The 15,440-nt window shown below is 42.9% G+C and overlaps 1 protein-coding gene across 1 annotated transcript; it reads right to left on the bottom strand.

Moving 5' to 3' along the window:
- Positions 1-6,181: 6,181 nt before the first annotated feature.
- Positions 6,182-9,521, bottom strand: LOC9629626. Its single transcript, XM_024680316.1, has 5 exons — positions 8,971-9,521; positions 6,870-8,923; positions 6,685-6,816; positions 6,599-6,631; positions 6,182-6,548 (listed from the first exon to the last, which is right to left on the bottom strand). Exons 1-5 carry the CDS (start codon positions 9,500-9,502, stop codon positions 6,252-6,254), a joined length of 3,048 nt encoding a protein of 1,015 aa, XP_024536084.1. The 5' UTR covers positions 9,503-9,521; the 3' UTR covers positions 6,182-6,251.
- Between the last annotated feature and the right edge of the window lie 5,919 nt (positions 9,522-15,440).

The following is a 15,440-nucleotide window of genomic DNA, read 5'->3' as shown; positions in this document are numbered from 1 at the left end:
TTATTTGCTAAGGTTTCTCCTTTCCCAGCTTTCCAATTGCCATATAGTCTAATATGGACAATTCCATACTTTAGACTCTCTATGGCATCACGATTGCTAATAAAAACATGCTCAAGCACTCACTTGATTCTCCACTCCCAACTTGCATAACCAACCTTGGTTATGCCCGTCAATTCCTATAATTTGGTTTTATCCTTTTACTACTAACTTTTGGCCCACACATTTCCTTTGGTTATTCTCCTCCAAACTAGGAGGATAGCTTTACACTTTCTACCATGTCTTAGCAAGTATTCATATGAATGAACCCACCCGATAGCCTAGGGAGTGCTTCCTCAATCTGGGTATACTCACCAAATAATCCCACACACTGAGATTAACATTGTTACTTATGAACCTTTATATGCCTATCACTAACCTTGCCAAAATCCCATTCTTGGCTTTGTCAAATTTGGGTAGATTGACTTCTCCTGTCTCCGTAACCTTTGAACATTTGGATAGCACCTCCTATCTATCATTCGCTAAGGACTGAGTCCTTTTGGCCTTATCCATTGCTCTCATGACACTAAATACCACCTCCTAGTGTTCTAGAGTGTTTGGGTGTTTTAATGATGGCCTCTTTGACAATAAGCATTCCTTTTAAGACATTGACTTACTATATTACAACATAAGCAATTTATCCCCCATAAGGGTATATATAACTTCCTTATCCTAATAAAAAATCTTAAGTAGTTACCTTCTACTAGTTTAACCAATTATTTTGCACCTTTTGCTTAGTTACCTCATATTTTGTCAAATCTTACAACTCATTACTGGTGCTCCTACACCTTCATCATTATTTGGGTCACCACACTCCAACCACATACCTTCCAGCTTAGGCTATCCCATTCCTATTTCCATTAGGATTTTTTTGGGAGGGGGTTCTTATAAATCTGCCAACTTGACCTCAAAGCATCACATCTTGGCACATTTGGTGTCTCCACATCAGCGGCTCTAAAATCCTACCTTTATGACACTTTTTACTTGTGTCTAGATCCTTGCTAAGACTAATACAATTCTTTCTTATACCAACTATTTGTTAGCACTACACCATAGAATTTACACGCAACTTTGTGTCAAAGTTGTTTTCTTCTGGGAACACTTTCCTCACAACTTTAGTATAGCACATTTTGCCATCAATGAGATACTCATTGTTCTCATACTTGGATCTTATAATCCTCCCCAACCTTTATAGGGCTTAGTCCAAATGCTTTTATCAATCCCTTAGGACCATTCCTTGACTCTACTCGAGTCATCTAGCATTTTTGGACTTTGCTAATCCATTGACCCGTAAGATCCTATTTTTGAGGTGTCAACTCGCTAAAATACAACTTTGTGTATTCATGTTCTACTCATAAAGACCATATTTGCAAGTGTTACTCCAACACTTTATTATTTTCCATTCTTTATGGGCTACCTTTGCCCCTTAGGACTATCCATCCATATAATGAGAATACCAACTCATCCTTTGAGCACACCCCCAACTCATTGGGTTTGTTCTAGCATTTATAAAAAGTAGCCCCAACTACCATTTCAAGGACTCATATCCTCATCTATACTTGACCTCTTACAGTCATCAATTCTGATCTCAAGAGCACCAACCTCAATTATATGAGGATAATCTTGTGAGTCCTTTATTGTTTTAAAGTCTCTATCTTTCCTGTGATCCTAACTATAGTTGTTTACCACAACTAAATTAGCCATTTTGCTAAATCAAATGCTCATCTGGATCACATTCTCAACTCTCTGAGGAAAACCTTATACTATTCCCAAAATCCCAAAGTCATTCCAGTATTAGCCCTTTTCTATCCACCGCCTCACCTACAAGTTCACACATGAATTGTAGTGGAGAGCCATGTCTTCCTAACCTGCTACTCCTCAAGGATAGGCCCACTCCTAGGACCTTTTGATGCCAACACTAGTAGTGATATACTTGAGCACAAATAAAAGTCAGACTAAGGAACAGTTCTGATACCAAATTGTAAGTGACTAATTTTTTCATTCTACTTTAGTCATTTCACCACATCTCTGACCACTTGGAGGAGTCTCACTCACAACCTCCATAAGTCTTATTCCAGACTTGGGGTTTGCTATCCCCGAGAATGGCATCCATGCCACTCAACCTTCGCACTTGGCCCAAATGCTCCACGTGTCTGATCTCATAATTGACATCCCCAAGGTACTATTGACATATCAGCCTGTTATACTAAGGCCATGCCCATTCACCTTAGTCACACCAGTGGTCCAACACCACCTATATCGTAGTCCCGTCTCTCAAAAACTAGGCCATCCATCAATGAGTGATCATCCTAGATCCACTCCTTAGCATCCTTAAGATGCCCGTAGATATGGGGAACAGCCTTCCTCAATATCCCTTTTACAGTCCCCACTAAGTCCCTTTTTTTTCCATGGCTGTGTTCACTAACACTGCCACTGGGACAAGACCCACAGGCCCGACCACTAAGTCCCACTATCTTCTAGGACTTCCTCATCACATGACCATATTTTTAGTCATTACACCAGAGGACCACTCCTCTTCCTTTCCATAGTTTGGGACTTTGGGATGACATTTCAGAACACTGTGCCTTACGCGAGCCTCATGGGTACTCTCCCTGCCTTCTGCCTTTGGGTGCTCTAGCCATGGGCTTAGAGCGAGGTTTCATTGAGCCATGTTAGGTATCGAAGTAGGTAGTGCCACCCACGCTTGGACTAGGAGCATCGACCATTCAATCTCCCGGGGGAACTAGAGCCGACTCTTGAACACTTCACTAAGCTACCCCGCTTGTTGGTCCGTATTCACTCTAGCTTTAGAGTTCCTAGTGGTTATCCCATCACCCAACAGCTGGGTATGGCCTTCCTGGGCCAAACTGGCTCCACTAGGGTCCAACCCCCACCCTCTCCCTACTATACTTTTGGAACCCCTTGCAGCCCCCCCCCCCCCCCCCCCCTGGGGGACGATTGCTTTGGGCTTTTGCCCAACAGCCTGTATTCCTATTCGGACTTGGTCTCGGACTTGGTCTTGGTCTCGATGTCGGACTTGGACTCTGTCTCGATCTCGGTCTTCGTCTCTGTCTCAGTCTTAGTTTTGGTCTCGGTCTCAGTCTCGGTCTTGTTCTTGGTTCCATTTCGGACTCCATCTTGGGTCCATCACAGACTCCGTCTCGGGTCCATCTCAGACTCCGTCTCGAGTCCATCTCAGACTCCGTCTCGGGTCCATCTCGGACTCCCTCTCGGGTCCATCTCGGACTCCGTCTCGGGTCCATCTCGGACTTCCTCTCGGGTCCATCTCGGACTCCCTCTCGGGTCCATCTCGGACTCCGTCTCAGGTCCATCTCGAACTCCGTCTCGGGTCCATCTCGAACTCCATCTCGGGTCCATTTCAGACTCCATCTTGGGCCCATTTTGGACTCTATCTCGGGTCCATCTTGGACTCCATCTTAGACTCCATTTCAGGTCCATCTCAGACTCCATCTCAAGTCCATCTTGGACTTCATCTTAGACACCTCCACGTGTCATGTGTTGGTCCTCTTGTCCCTTTCTTGAGACTCACTTGTTGCTCATTTTGTGCTCATTCCTGGAGCACTTCATTGGGAGTTCCACTCCCGCCTCGACTTTTCAAGTTGAAGCTTTTAATCCAAACACGTTATGCTCATTTGGTTTTCATTTTGGCCACTACCACATAGCACTCTTTTTTGGGGCTTAGGGATTTGTGTCTCACAAATAGTAGTAGTATGTTTGAATTCATTTTTGTGTGATAGACATTCATCGGCAGATTTGTGGCTTAAATCTTCTTGATGTGTGCCCATATGCTTCACAGTTGCGATCAGCTGGCCAGAACTCCATTAGCAATGCAAGCCTTTCTTGAGCTCTATTGCCCATCAGAAGGTATTGTGATTGATTGCATGTGTAATTCCATGGACTACAATGAAGGTAGCTTAGCTAGAATGAGATCATCCAGTTTGTTGTCATACACTAGATTAAGGTGAGTGAGGCCATCCATCCACTGGCAAGAACACTTTGACACTGATTTAAGTAGCAGAAAATGATGTTCCATTGCCTACGTTAAAGTGGAAAATACCCTTTGTCGTGTTGAAGTGCACCAAGAAATTGACCATGCGATATAGGAGAAGTTAGTGAGTGTTGGAGACTACCCTGGGATTGATAAAAATGCTGCTCTAGACAATTACTAGCTCTGTGAGGTGACTAAAAATCCGAAAAGAAGGGTGTTGAGGATGATCTTTGATCAAGAAGTTCTATCAAGAACCTTTCAACTGGTACTATATTGTCCACATGATCTATTTGTCTCATAAATGTAAGCTCTTATCACCTTTTCTGGTGCATTTGTTCTGACTATGTGATCTCACAAGTCAAAGATGATTGTGTACACGAGCTTCTAGAGGTGTGGCATGTATTTTTTTTCAACATCATCATATTTTCATATTTTAATGTACTTAAAAGTTGCACTTTCTTTTAAAAAGGAGATTGTGGAGTAGAATGAAAATTTTCTATCTAATTATATAGAGATTTTGAACAAAAGAAAAAAATTAGCTATTAACTTCGCTTTTATTATTTTTTCAAACTCATTATAACTTAAAGTGAAATGTTATATTTAAAAATGTCAACAATATTCATATTAATGTTTTTAACGTAATATTTTCCAAATTTTTATTAACATAACACTTTTTAAATAAATCTTAAGGTTTCTATATTTAAAATTTAAAAATTTAAAATTTAAACATACTAAAGTTTAATAATTTCACCATTATTGATGTTTTGCTACACCAAACATGCGATCCCACCCAAGAGAAAATGGCCAGATCATCTAAATGATCCAAGTGGCAGCTCCAAATATAAACCACAGAGAAAAACAAAACTTTCCTCTTGCAATGGCCAAACACATCATTGTGCTCCCATTCCAAATGTCAAGGAGCTGGCATTGACCAGCGCGCTGTTGTCCTGGAAGTAGCCATGGCAAAAAGCTCAAGCATGTGTCCAAGATCACGAGGAGGGTCACCTCGGTTTGACTAGAATCATCCTCCGGAAGAATTGCAATGCTTGGGAGGATTTGCCATGCTGCAAGTTCCCGGTAGTCCAGGACACAACATTGCCACGGGCATGGAATCAAAGATCTTCTCGGCCTCCTCCAGATGCCCATTTCGGGCATATGCAGTGATCATGCTGTTCCAGGAGCAAGCTTTGGTGAGATCGTCGCAGCGGCCATACATGCACCGTGTTGCATACCTTGGTGTGGGCAATGATCCTGTGCTCGCCCGAGATAGAGATGCTTCCCACTGCGCCGCTGAGGAGCATCGATCAGTACAAGTGGGGTGATTGCCGTACTGGGTCCTTGAAATCACGACTCGTTGAATTCCAGATCCCTGCAGCATCGATCAGTAGGTGTGTGATTACTGTGTACTGCGCGGGGCAAAGCAGCGAATCGGCGTCTGCCACTCTTGTTGATCGAGAGATTAGTCTCGCAGGCGACGTGTATTTGAGGTTTTGTTATTAAACCAGAGTGTAGTGGAAGTGGCTTTCTGACAATCACCACACCAAGTAGAATTCCAGTCATGGAAGATCCCTCTGAGTTTACAACTGTATCCCAAGCTTAGGGGGACAGAGCAGTAATTGGGTGATGTTTGTGGCGCTACCCAGTAGCCACTTCAACGCTCAACAAACTAAGCTTCATAAGAAAAAGCTAAAGAGTTTAATGTATGCAAATACACCTGTATGTTAGTTATGAACACCACCAACATCACTTGTAATGCTTGTAATGTATGAGGTATTCATTAGCTTGTCATTAGCACTCATCAAAATCATCTCAATCTTTGGAATATGCCTACATGAGAGTTAAGGATGCCAAAGCTCATGCCACAACAAGCAAATGAATGCCAGTGTTGTTCTTGGCACGAGGACACAAGAGAACACATTGCTGCAGAAGGTTTCTATGATGTTCATCAAGGAAGAGCTTGTATGGTGGGATGTAGAACTGCTATAGATGCATTAAGCGTGACAATCTCATCCGGATCCAATATCCAAAAAAAGCTCTGAAACCACACTCTCAAATTTCAGCAAACTATTCCATGGATGTGCAGCAAGCAAGGGTATGATCAACAAGTGCCTTTCGTTGTGTGGAAGTATTCCAGTAGATTTGTAATGAACAGTACTCTTCTGTGTCTGGGAAAACTGCAACAAGACAATTACAGTGACTTTTCCAGTCACTTTAGAGTTAAGTCATTAATGTTCAAGATCCCAAACATGTCCTGCAGCAATGGGTCCTGCACTTCCCAAACCTGCTTAATGGCCTGGTGCCTCATGGTGCCATCTTCTGCAATGATCTTAACGATCTTTTGTGGCCGCACCTGAACATTCTTTATATCCTCTAAGATCTTCAGAAAGTCAGCATCCAACGACAAGCAGTCCAACCCCCTGGTTTTGACTATGATCTGATTTTTTATGTCTGCTGTCATCCATTCTTTCCAATGCTGAATCACTACTTCCTTCCCTCCCTGAGACTGCACCACAAAACAAAGTAAGAAAAAGATTATACAACCACCAAAAAAACCTGTTCTTGTTGAGCTGGATTCTTCCCTTCATACTGCACCACACAGAAATAATTAGAAAAGATGGATTTACTCGATTTGCAAGAACCTGTTCTTGTTCAGCTATCAACTGAGAACCCGACTCTCTCTCAGACTGCACCACAATATGAGAGTCACACAACGCCAAGAGAGCCTGTTCCTGAGCTGCCCCTTCATTCCGCCTACTCATTGGGCATCCACCCTGCAATACAGAAAGAATCAGAAAAGAGATGATACAAAAGTACCTACACAAACCTGATTCTCCCGTTCTAGCCTCTTCCGAATTTCATGCACCTTAGACCCCAGCTGCTGCACTGCCTTCTGAGCCTCCTTAGATGAACTAACTGCTTTCCAAACGCGCTCCGGTGCCACCATATCCACTTTGTTCGCATTCCCAGAACCAGAATTGAGGTCCATATATAAACTCAGATATGGTGACTCGTCCAAACATCCGAGGCCTGAAAACTGTGGAGAGTTTTTGGCGAGAGCAATCAGCCCGGACGATCTCTTCATATCTTTTGCCTGAATGAAGAGCGCGCTCAACTTCAGCCTGTCCTTCATATCTCCCAAATGAATGGGCACTAAGATGTCCACACCCCATGCACCACGGTAGCATACTATCCCACAACGCCTTTTAAAGGCCTCAACGAGATCAGACAAGTCTGTCTTGTCTTTGTAGATCCTACGGAAGCAGTTGATACTTATCTTGCCTTCTGCAACAGCTCGCACCTTTTCCTGGTGAGGCATCTTCTCCTGCTGTGCCAGCTCGCTGAGTGGCGTTTTCACCAGTTGAGAGAAAAACTCGTCCACTGTACACCAAGATCGTTTTTCTCCAGTCATTTCCCGTGCCTTGTCTACTGCCTCCAAGAGTATGATCCTTAAAAGTAGCTCCCCCTGTTCACCTTTGTCTACGATGCCCGCCGACAACAATGCTTGGAGAGGCTCAAACAGAAGCCTGTAGCCATCTGGTGTCTCCTTGAACTGTTGAATACACACTAATGCAGCTTCAGAAAGAAGCGGCTCAGCCACCCACGTAGCAAACAACTGCGCTCGGCAGCTTGTTACGTACAATGCAGTCAGCATATGACTCGCAATTAGATCCTCCACAAGTTTGGACGATGGATCTATGAAAATCCCGTATCTGACTCCCAACATGGCAATGCGCGCATGCTCGCTGTACCGAGTGATATCTCTAGTCGTAACCAAGGTAAGCTTATACTGCGCAATCCCAAATACCGTTTGAAACGCCTCTGCTTTATCTGCATCTGTAGCACTCTCAAGCCATCGGTGAGGATCCTGGCAGGATTCAGATGCATCCATAGCAGGATCCTTGGCGAGGTTGCTCAGGTAGAGAGACCACCAAAGCGGTCGGCCATACTTGAGCATCCACTCGTTACTAACCACCTCCTCAAAACAATTCCCCTGTGTAGACGTAGCTGGCAGACGTGTGCTGTTTTCCCCGATATCTCCCTTAAAGAAGGCAACCAAAGGAGACGGAAGAAAACACCGATTCCGACTCCACGTAGAAGGATCGCACCACTCGGGTTCTAAGAAACTGGCGACCCTGGATGTAGTGTCTATGAACAGAGTTAAACATGTTCCACCTAACACTCGTGTAGATCTTTGAAGTGGGATGTACAAGTTTTCTTCCCGTCCATCTTTGGAAGGTAACAGCGACCGGGCTTCATCGAAGACGAACAGCAGCTTCAACGGTTGGCCTGTCATCTCCGTACCAATTCCCAAAGCAGGGACCTCACGAATATACCTGTTGAAGACTTCAGTGGCTTTAGTCTCCCATGTCGTCCATAGTTCCATCTGAGTACTGGCCTTTATCTTCCGGAGAGACTTAAGTTCCTGTTCAAGTTTTTGGATCCGATTCTCCACTCCCGGCCAAAAGCCCTTTCCACCATCTACCGTCATCATGTTTGAAAACACCTGCGGCGTCCACGGCTCCTCTTTCGCTAGTCCTCCACCCAGCTCCTCAATGCATGCGATCCAATAAGCCAGACAGTAGGTCATGCATGCGAGATGGCCTGCGTAATCTCCATTTCCCAGTGCCTGCCTTACACGGCCGAGGAAAGCATTCCTAAAATATGAAGGCTGAGGATAACAGGAGCCAGAACCCAGCGACAAGTAAATGACCCACACCTGTTTCCGATGTAACTCTCGAACCACCCTCGACTTACCCCAGCCGCTGGACTGGAAGAGACCAACGACACGTGAAAAATCAGTCTCCTCTTTGATCTTGTTCAGGGCGCCGTAAAGCGAGTCTACTCCACTGCCCTCATACTCCATGTCAAATGCTCGACCTGTAGCAGCAGCAAACATAAACATTCATGCAAACTGACGCACTTACTTGCTGCCGTCGTTAACTTTATGCCATGTTGTGGACGGAAGTCCTTGTACTGCTGCTGCTCCTCCGGCGTCAGCTTGTACCAGCAAGCTCTACGGATTTCATCAAGCCATTCCTCGCCCTTCAGCTTGTTGTGGATACACTCCCAAGATTCGAAAAGAAGCGCTGGGTACTTCTCCAACACCATTCTCACTTTTGATTCCCGCGCCTTGTTGTCTACTTGTTGCAGCACCATTTCAAGTACATACCGTGGGCCGATGCCTTTGTGTTTCTCTTGCTGCTCTGGCGACAACTTGTCCCAACTCTCAAGCAGCAGATCCAAATACCTCTGCTTCCACTCAGAATTGAAACCTTCAAAATCATCGAACAGGTCCTCCGGGCATTCACGATAGCTCATCTCCATCGATCGCACCCTCTCTTGTGCAGATTCCAGCAGCTCCAATGCCTTGCAGCTCTCTTCTTGCCGTCTCCTCCTTCGGGCTTCTACCGAATCCTCTCCCCAATCCTCCCGCTGCCTCTTACCTCTATCGGCCATGAGCCGCCTCCGAGTTAGGGCTAGGGCGAATAACCTTGAATAAGAATAAGAGAGAAGAATCTTATACAGTGGATAAAATAATGTACGGATTCATTTATTTAAATATAATTTTTGTACGTAAAGGTATAATATAAAAGTCTATATGTAAACTAACGAGCTCGTGGAGACGGTCCGGAGAAATCTTCTCATGGCAGACTGGAATGATCCCGACCACGTCGAGTCTCTCTTGAATCCGAAGCAGTGGAAGCTCAAGAACACTACGCTGAGAAACGTCCGGCTGTCTTGCTGCGTTGCGGGCCACATCAAAGTCCGGAATGCTAATCAAGATATCCATCTGCTTGGAGGAAACTGCTTCAGGTACTAAATTTTTATCTTTTTCCTTTTAACTGGTTCCATTACTTCGTTTGCAGGTGTGGAGAATGGTGTAGACTTCCGATCTTAACACCTTGTCTTCACTTCTTGTGCTTGTCGTGCGTATCGTTGGATTGTGAACGATGCATTTTACCGGAATGTGGAAAACCGTACCAAATGCAGACACTGAAAGCTCGTCCAGAGAATCCAAATCCGAAATGGCCAGTTATCGAGCTACAACCATCCTATATCCAAGTAAGCGAATGGTCACCCAAAGGTAGCTGGCTCACGGTTTTTGGTTGTGCAGGAAGACTGGCATTCTGAATGGCAAGCAACTTCAAGCAGTAAAGCCTCTTATCTTGTTGAAAGGCTGAGAGGCCTGCAACAGGAAAACGGGAAACTGCCTGAAAAGGCCATCGTGTTTTCCCAGTTTTTGGAGCATATAAGTGCAATTGAACTGCAGGTAAAGAGCTGTCGCGAGTTTGGCTTACGATCTTACTTTCGTGTTCTTCGCAGCTCACCAAAGGAGGGATAGAGCATGCAGGAATGTACAGCAAGCAAGGTAGAAAGCCTTTGTTTTTCTCACGTTTGCTTATTGTGAAGCTGGATGCTATCAGATGAAATCCTTGAGAACGTTCCAAGAGAACCCCGAATGCGTCGTCCTTTTGATGGATAACAGCTCTGCTCTTGGACTGGACTTAAGTTTCGTCACCCATGCTTTTCTCATAAAACGCAGGTTCTTTCAATCAGCCTTTAGTAGGATTCGTTCTTTTGCTTTTATGTTCTAAAGTTTTGAGTGCCTGGCAGTATCGAAGAACAAGTTGTGAGCCGTGCTCATGGAATGGGAGCCACTCGGCCAGTGCTTGTGGACCTTGGCAATGGCTGGGACGATCGAGGAGCAAATGCTGGGCTTCTTACAGGCATGCTACGTGAAAGCTCTTGAGGATTTGCTTGTGCTAATTGTACTCGTTTGTTTCAGCGCTGCTCGGATCCAAGTCGAGGTCACCATGATCCTGCGGAGCTGCAATATCTCACCCATTTAGCTTTCGTCAGGAAACATGGCAGCCACTAACGCATAGGAAAATTGATTTTTATTACACCATTTCTTTGTCCGCAACTGAGGATAAAAAAGATAAATAAAATATTTAACGTTTAAATGGCCACAAAAGGGCACTATTGAAAAACTAAAGTCTAACCTAGAAATAAAAAATTGTATGTACCCTTACTCTCAAACATCTAAATTAATTAATGTAGCAATGAATTACTTTGCTATGTGCTTTACTTAGAATATAGAATAATAAATATTAAGAAAACTAATACTACTAGGTAAAACTAAGAAAAAAATTATATGTTAAATACAAATTAACCTAATAAACTATGTTTGTTGTTAGTCAAAAGATTTATAAAGGTGTTTAATCTGTTTGTATTAATACTAAGGTAACCACCCGATCAATACATCATGAATACATCATTACAAACAAAGAGTTGCCTTATCATTTGGTGAGGTACATAAAGAAAGGCTAACTGGCATCTTCCAGCTCCTCTCTAGTGGCCACACTCATCTCTGTCATGGCTGGCAAAGTTACTGCCGCTGGGGGCTCGGGAGGATCTTGTGGTGGATCTAGAGCCCATGACTCCAGACCTGCTGATGGCACCTGTTCCCACAGGGATTGCTATGGCAATTGAGCGGGAGATCTTTGAGTGGGAGATTTGAGAGTTGCAGCTTCACTAACCATTTACTCGAGTGCATTGCTCTCCTCTAGGGCTATGCCCTTTCCCTAAAGCAGCGGCAAAGATCCTCTATGCTTGGAGCAACGGTGGTGATTTCTGCGGGAAAATTTTAAATTCAAAAGATCTCATGAAAAATCACAATTTCAGGAAAGACATAGGCTGGTCATCAAACTTTTTCACTTGACAAGACAGAGGACAGGTGCAGTCATGGTCAACACATTTCATGTGACACATGTCGCTGCACCTCCTCTCTCACCTCACACAGTTTGGCCACCTCCCATTGGCCAAGAGCAAACATCAGCACAATTATTCGTTAAGACGTGGTTAAATAAATAATCCCTTTACAATTACCCCTCATCGAATGGTAGCAATTGGCTAGATCCAGTGGCCCAGAAAGTTTGGCACTATTATAATATATTTTTAGAAAAAACTACTCACAAAATCTTAAAAGCTGCTCATTACCAAAAAGTCTAAACTTATCCTAAATCTATCCATTTATGGCCCAATATCCATCAATGGCCCTAATATTGTCCATTTGTTGCCGCGAGGAGGAGTGAGGGCGGTATGGGACAATGAGAGTGAAAACAAGCAAATTTGTTACCTTTTTTTTTGGTGTTTGCTTGGCATTAGAGATTTTAGGACTTCATTCTTTCTCTTATTTTTTTTCTCATTGCTTCCTCTTCTTTCTCCCTTTTTTTTTTTTCAAGGCTTCCAATTTTTTCTTCTCTACTGCTTCAGCTTTTCTAGCTGCTGCTTCTTCCCTCTCTTTTTCTTGATGGCTGTTGCTTCTTTCTTTTTTATTGTTGCTTCTTCTCTTTCCTTTTTCCTTGTAGCCCTTTCAATTGCTTCCAATTTTTTCTACTTCTCATGTGCTTCTTTTGTAGTGGCAATTGCTTCAACAACACTAGTGAATTCTGGACTTGTTAAAATAGTTCCAACACTAGCTTGCAACACTAGTCCAAGTCCAAGACACCCCTAAAAATAATTTTGCATGCAGGTATGCCACCCTGTTATTTTCTGATTGCCATCCAGGCACATCCACGTATTCCTCGCCTTGCTCAGCTCGATGCTCTAGCGAAGCTCCTAGAAAACAAAGTTGTAAGTGAATGAGAATTGAGAAGTGCTTTTTACCTAGCTGCTCAAGTTGTCTAGGAAGTTCATGATGCTCAAGCTAGTTATGATCACTACTTTCTTGCTACTCAGGCTGCACTAGATGCTGTAAATGGACCTCAGCTTGCATTGGATCCTCATGCTACTCAGGCTGCACTAGATCTTGCTTAAGTTCTAGTTCATGATTGAGGTGGCTACTGATCTCTTGGTCTCCCAACTCCAAAGTGTTTTTGAAGTCTACTTCAAAGTTGTTGAGAGATATTGCATGGAGTGTACTTGGACCAAAGTGAGTGTCCATAGCATTCTTGTTCAATAGCCATAAACCACTTGCTCTAAAACCGGATTGAATGTTTGTAGGTGTCAAAGCTATAGCCATGGCTTTACTGGATAACTATGTGAGATCTTGACGATTGACTTCGTGTCCTAGATGTTCAAGAATGTGTTCATCCACGCATTACCTGAAGTAATGCTTGTATGGCCCAAAACATGCAATGTCTAATGGCTGCATGCGGTGAGAAATATGTGATGGAAGAAGAATTACATCCACACCTAACATTCTCGCTATGTCAAGTGCAACCTTTATGACATGGGATTCATGGCTATCAACAATGAGAGCATGGTGGTTTGTAGACGAGCATCCACTAGGTACTGATTTCACAAAGTGTTCAAGCCACTATGGCCACAAGTTGTCTATCATCTAGGCTTTCTTGCTGATGGCGAATGCAACTTTAACTCCACAATCTGTGATCCAATTTTGCATCCTCCACTCACCTTTGAAGATATAAAAGCCAAGTATTCATCCACCTATTGCATTTATGGCCATTAGAATAGTCATGTGCTTTATGTTGTTTGGGATGATTTGGTAATAAGATCTTGCACTTCAAGCAGCCAACACTTTGACATCTCCAAAACGATTAACCCGAACACCAATTTCATCAGCATTCCAAATGTAATCTACCTCATATTTGTTTCCAGTGTAAGTTGCTTCCAAGTTTTTGTAGAATTGTGCCACAACTACTTGATTCAAGAACTTTGCTCGTTGCAGCTTCAAGGCCTCAATGACTTTGCTATTGGTCTTTGGGTGTCTTTTCATAAAACCTTTGCACCATTTTCGACTTGGTCCTCCTTCTATCCAGGTAGTTACTTTGCCAGTAACTAACAACTTTGTTGCATCTTTTAGCTGATTGAAAGTGAGTGGATAACCGATTTCAGCTCGAGCTTTGACTAGAGATGCAAGAGACTCTTCTTCCAATGATGTAAGAATGCTGGTTGTCTTGTGCTACGTCCCCTTAACTGATCTCGCAAAGTCATCTGAGGTACGTTGAATTCTTGAGCAGCTTTTCTTTCAGACATGCAATACTCATACTCTTCCACCTCATGCATAGCCTTCTTTATTGATTCTTCATTCCATATTCTAGTCACATGCTTTTGGTTACATGCTTTGGCTGGAGGCTGACTTACAATACATAGAAAAACAGTAGAGAAGTCAGACATTTCTTTTTCTTTCAACCTGACGAGGAATGTAGATGAGGTGATCTTCAACAAACCAGGTCATTGGCTTTCAGGTACACTTTCAAGTACATGAGCTGCCAGACTTTTCTGCACCACGGGCTGGAAGCAAGTCTAGTTAAAAATCTGAAATAGAAATAGATAGTTACGTTTTGCTGCAAGGATAACCTAGAATGGGATAGCCTCTAGGAGCTGTGAGTGTTTGCACACGAGCTCTTATAAGTTGTGTTCTTTTGCCTTGTTGTATGCTGATTTTTTGTTATAGCTTTTTGACCAGGCAAGGAAGTGGCATGTGATGTGTTTTGTGTATGCATATTGTGCTGGCTGAGCTTTGTAGTTGAATGAATAGTAAATCTTGTGATAGGATCTAAGAAATTATAAAAAAATGAATGTTTTTCTTTTTCAAAAGAGTGGCATACTTGTGTTCTTTCCAACTTTTTCACTTTTCTTACCCACTCCTAAGATGTTTTGACCCTATGATGATATGCAGTTTCATGAATTGCTAAACTCAACAAATCTCTTGCTCCTATAGTTTTATTAAGCTCTCTTCTAAACTCTAGAATACAGATGAAATAGAGCAATGGAATGAGTTCCTTTTCTTTTAAATAGATTTGTGATTGAAAAAAGTGATGAATGTTTGGATGACACTCAAATCCATTGTTATATAGGTTTAGGGTTTAGGGTTTATATATATAGGCACACACACACATTTAAGTTCAGATTATGAAAGATACAATTTAAATGTGTGTAGACAAAAGTGTAAAATAAGTATGATATTTTAATACTCATTTTTATAAATAATATAATAAATATTGTGAGGGCCAAGTGTACGGCTACGATGCCGTATACTAATATTAGCATAGTGGATTTTGGTAGCCGTTGGATTGGTTTCAATCCGGACCACTCGCTTTTGTATATAAGCTAGGGTTTTTGGGTTAATTGATATGCACATTTCTGTATTCCCTTTCCATATTCCATGCACTCACATTGGTGGAGGTGAGGGGCACCTTTAATTGTCCCTAGGGAGTGCTTGGATTTGGGATTTCGGTTTAGATCTAGCTTTTGCATTGTCTAGATCTAGCTTTTTCCATTTCCTTTCTTTTGTTCTTTCCTTTCAGGATTTTGGTTTAGATCTAGCTTTTTGCATTGTCTAGATCTACCATTTCTTTCCAGCTTTTTGTCATTTCTCTTCTTTTGCTCTTTCTTTCTCATTCATTTTCATGGCCGATCCGCAATC

Source organism: Selaginella moellendorffii, unplaced genomic scaffold (genome assembly GCF_000143415.4).
Source record: "Selaginella moellendorffii unplaced genomic scaffold, v1.0 SELMOscaffold_27, whole genome shotgun sequence".
In the NCBI taxonomy this organism is placed as follows: Eukaryota; Viridiplantae; Streptophyta; class Lycopodiopsida; order Selaginellales; family Selaginellaceae; genus Selaginella; species Selaginella moellendorffii.
The sequence above is the reverse complement of the archived record's forward strand: the minus strand, read 5'-3'. Positions and strand labels throughout refer to the sequence as shown.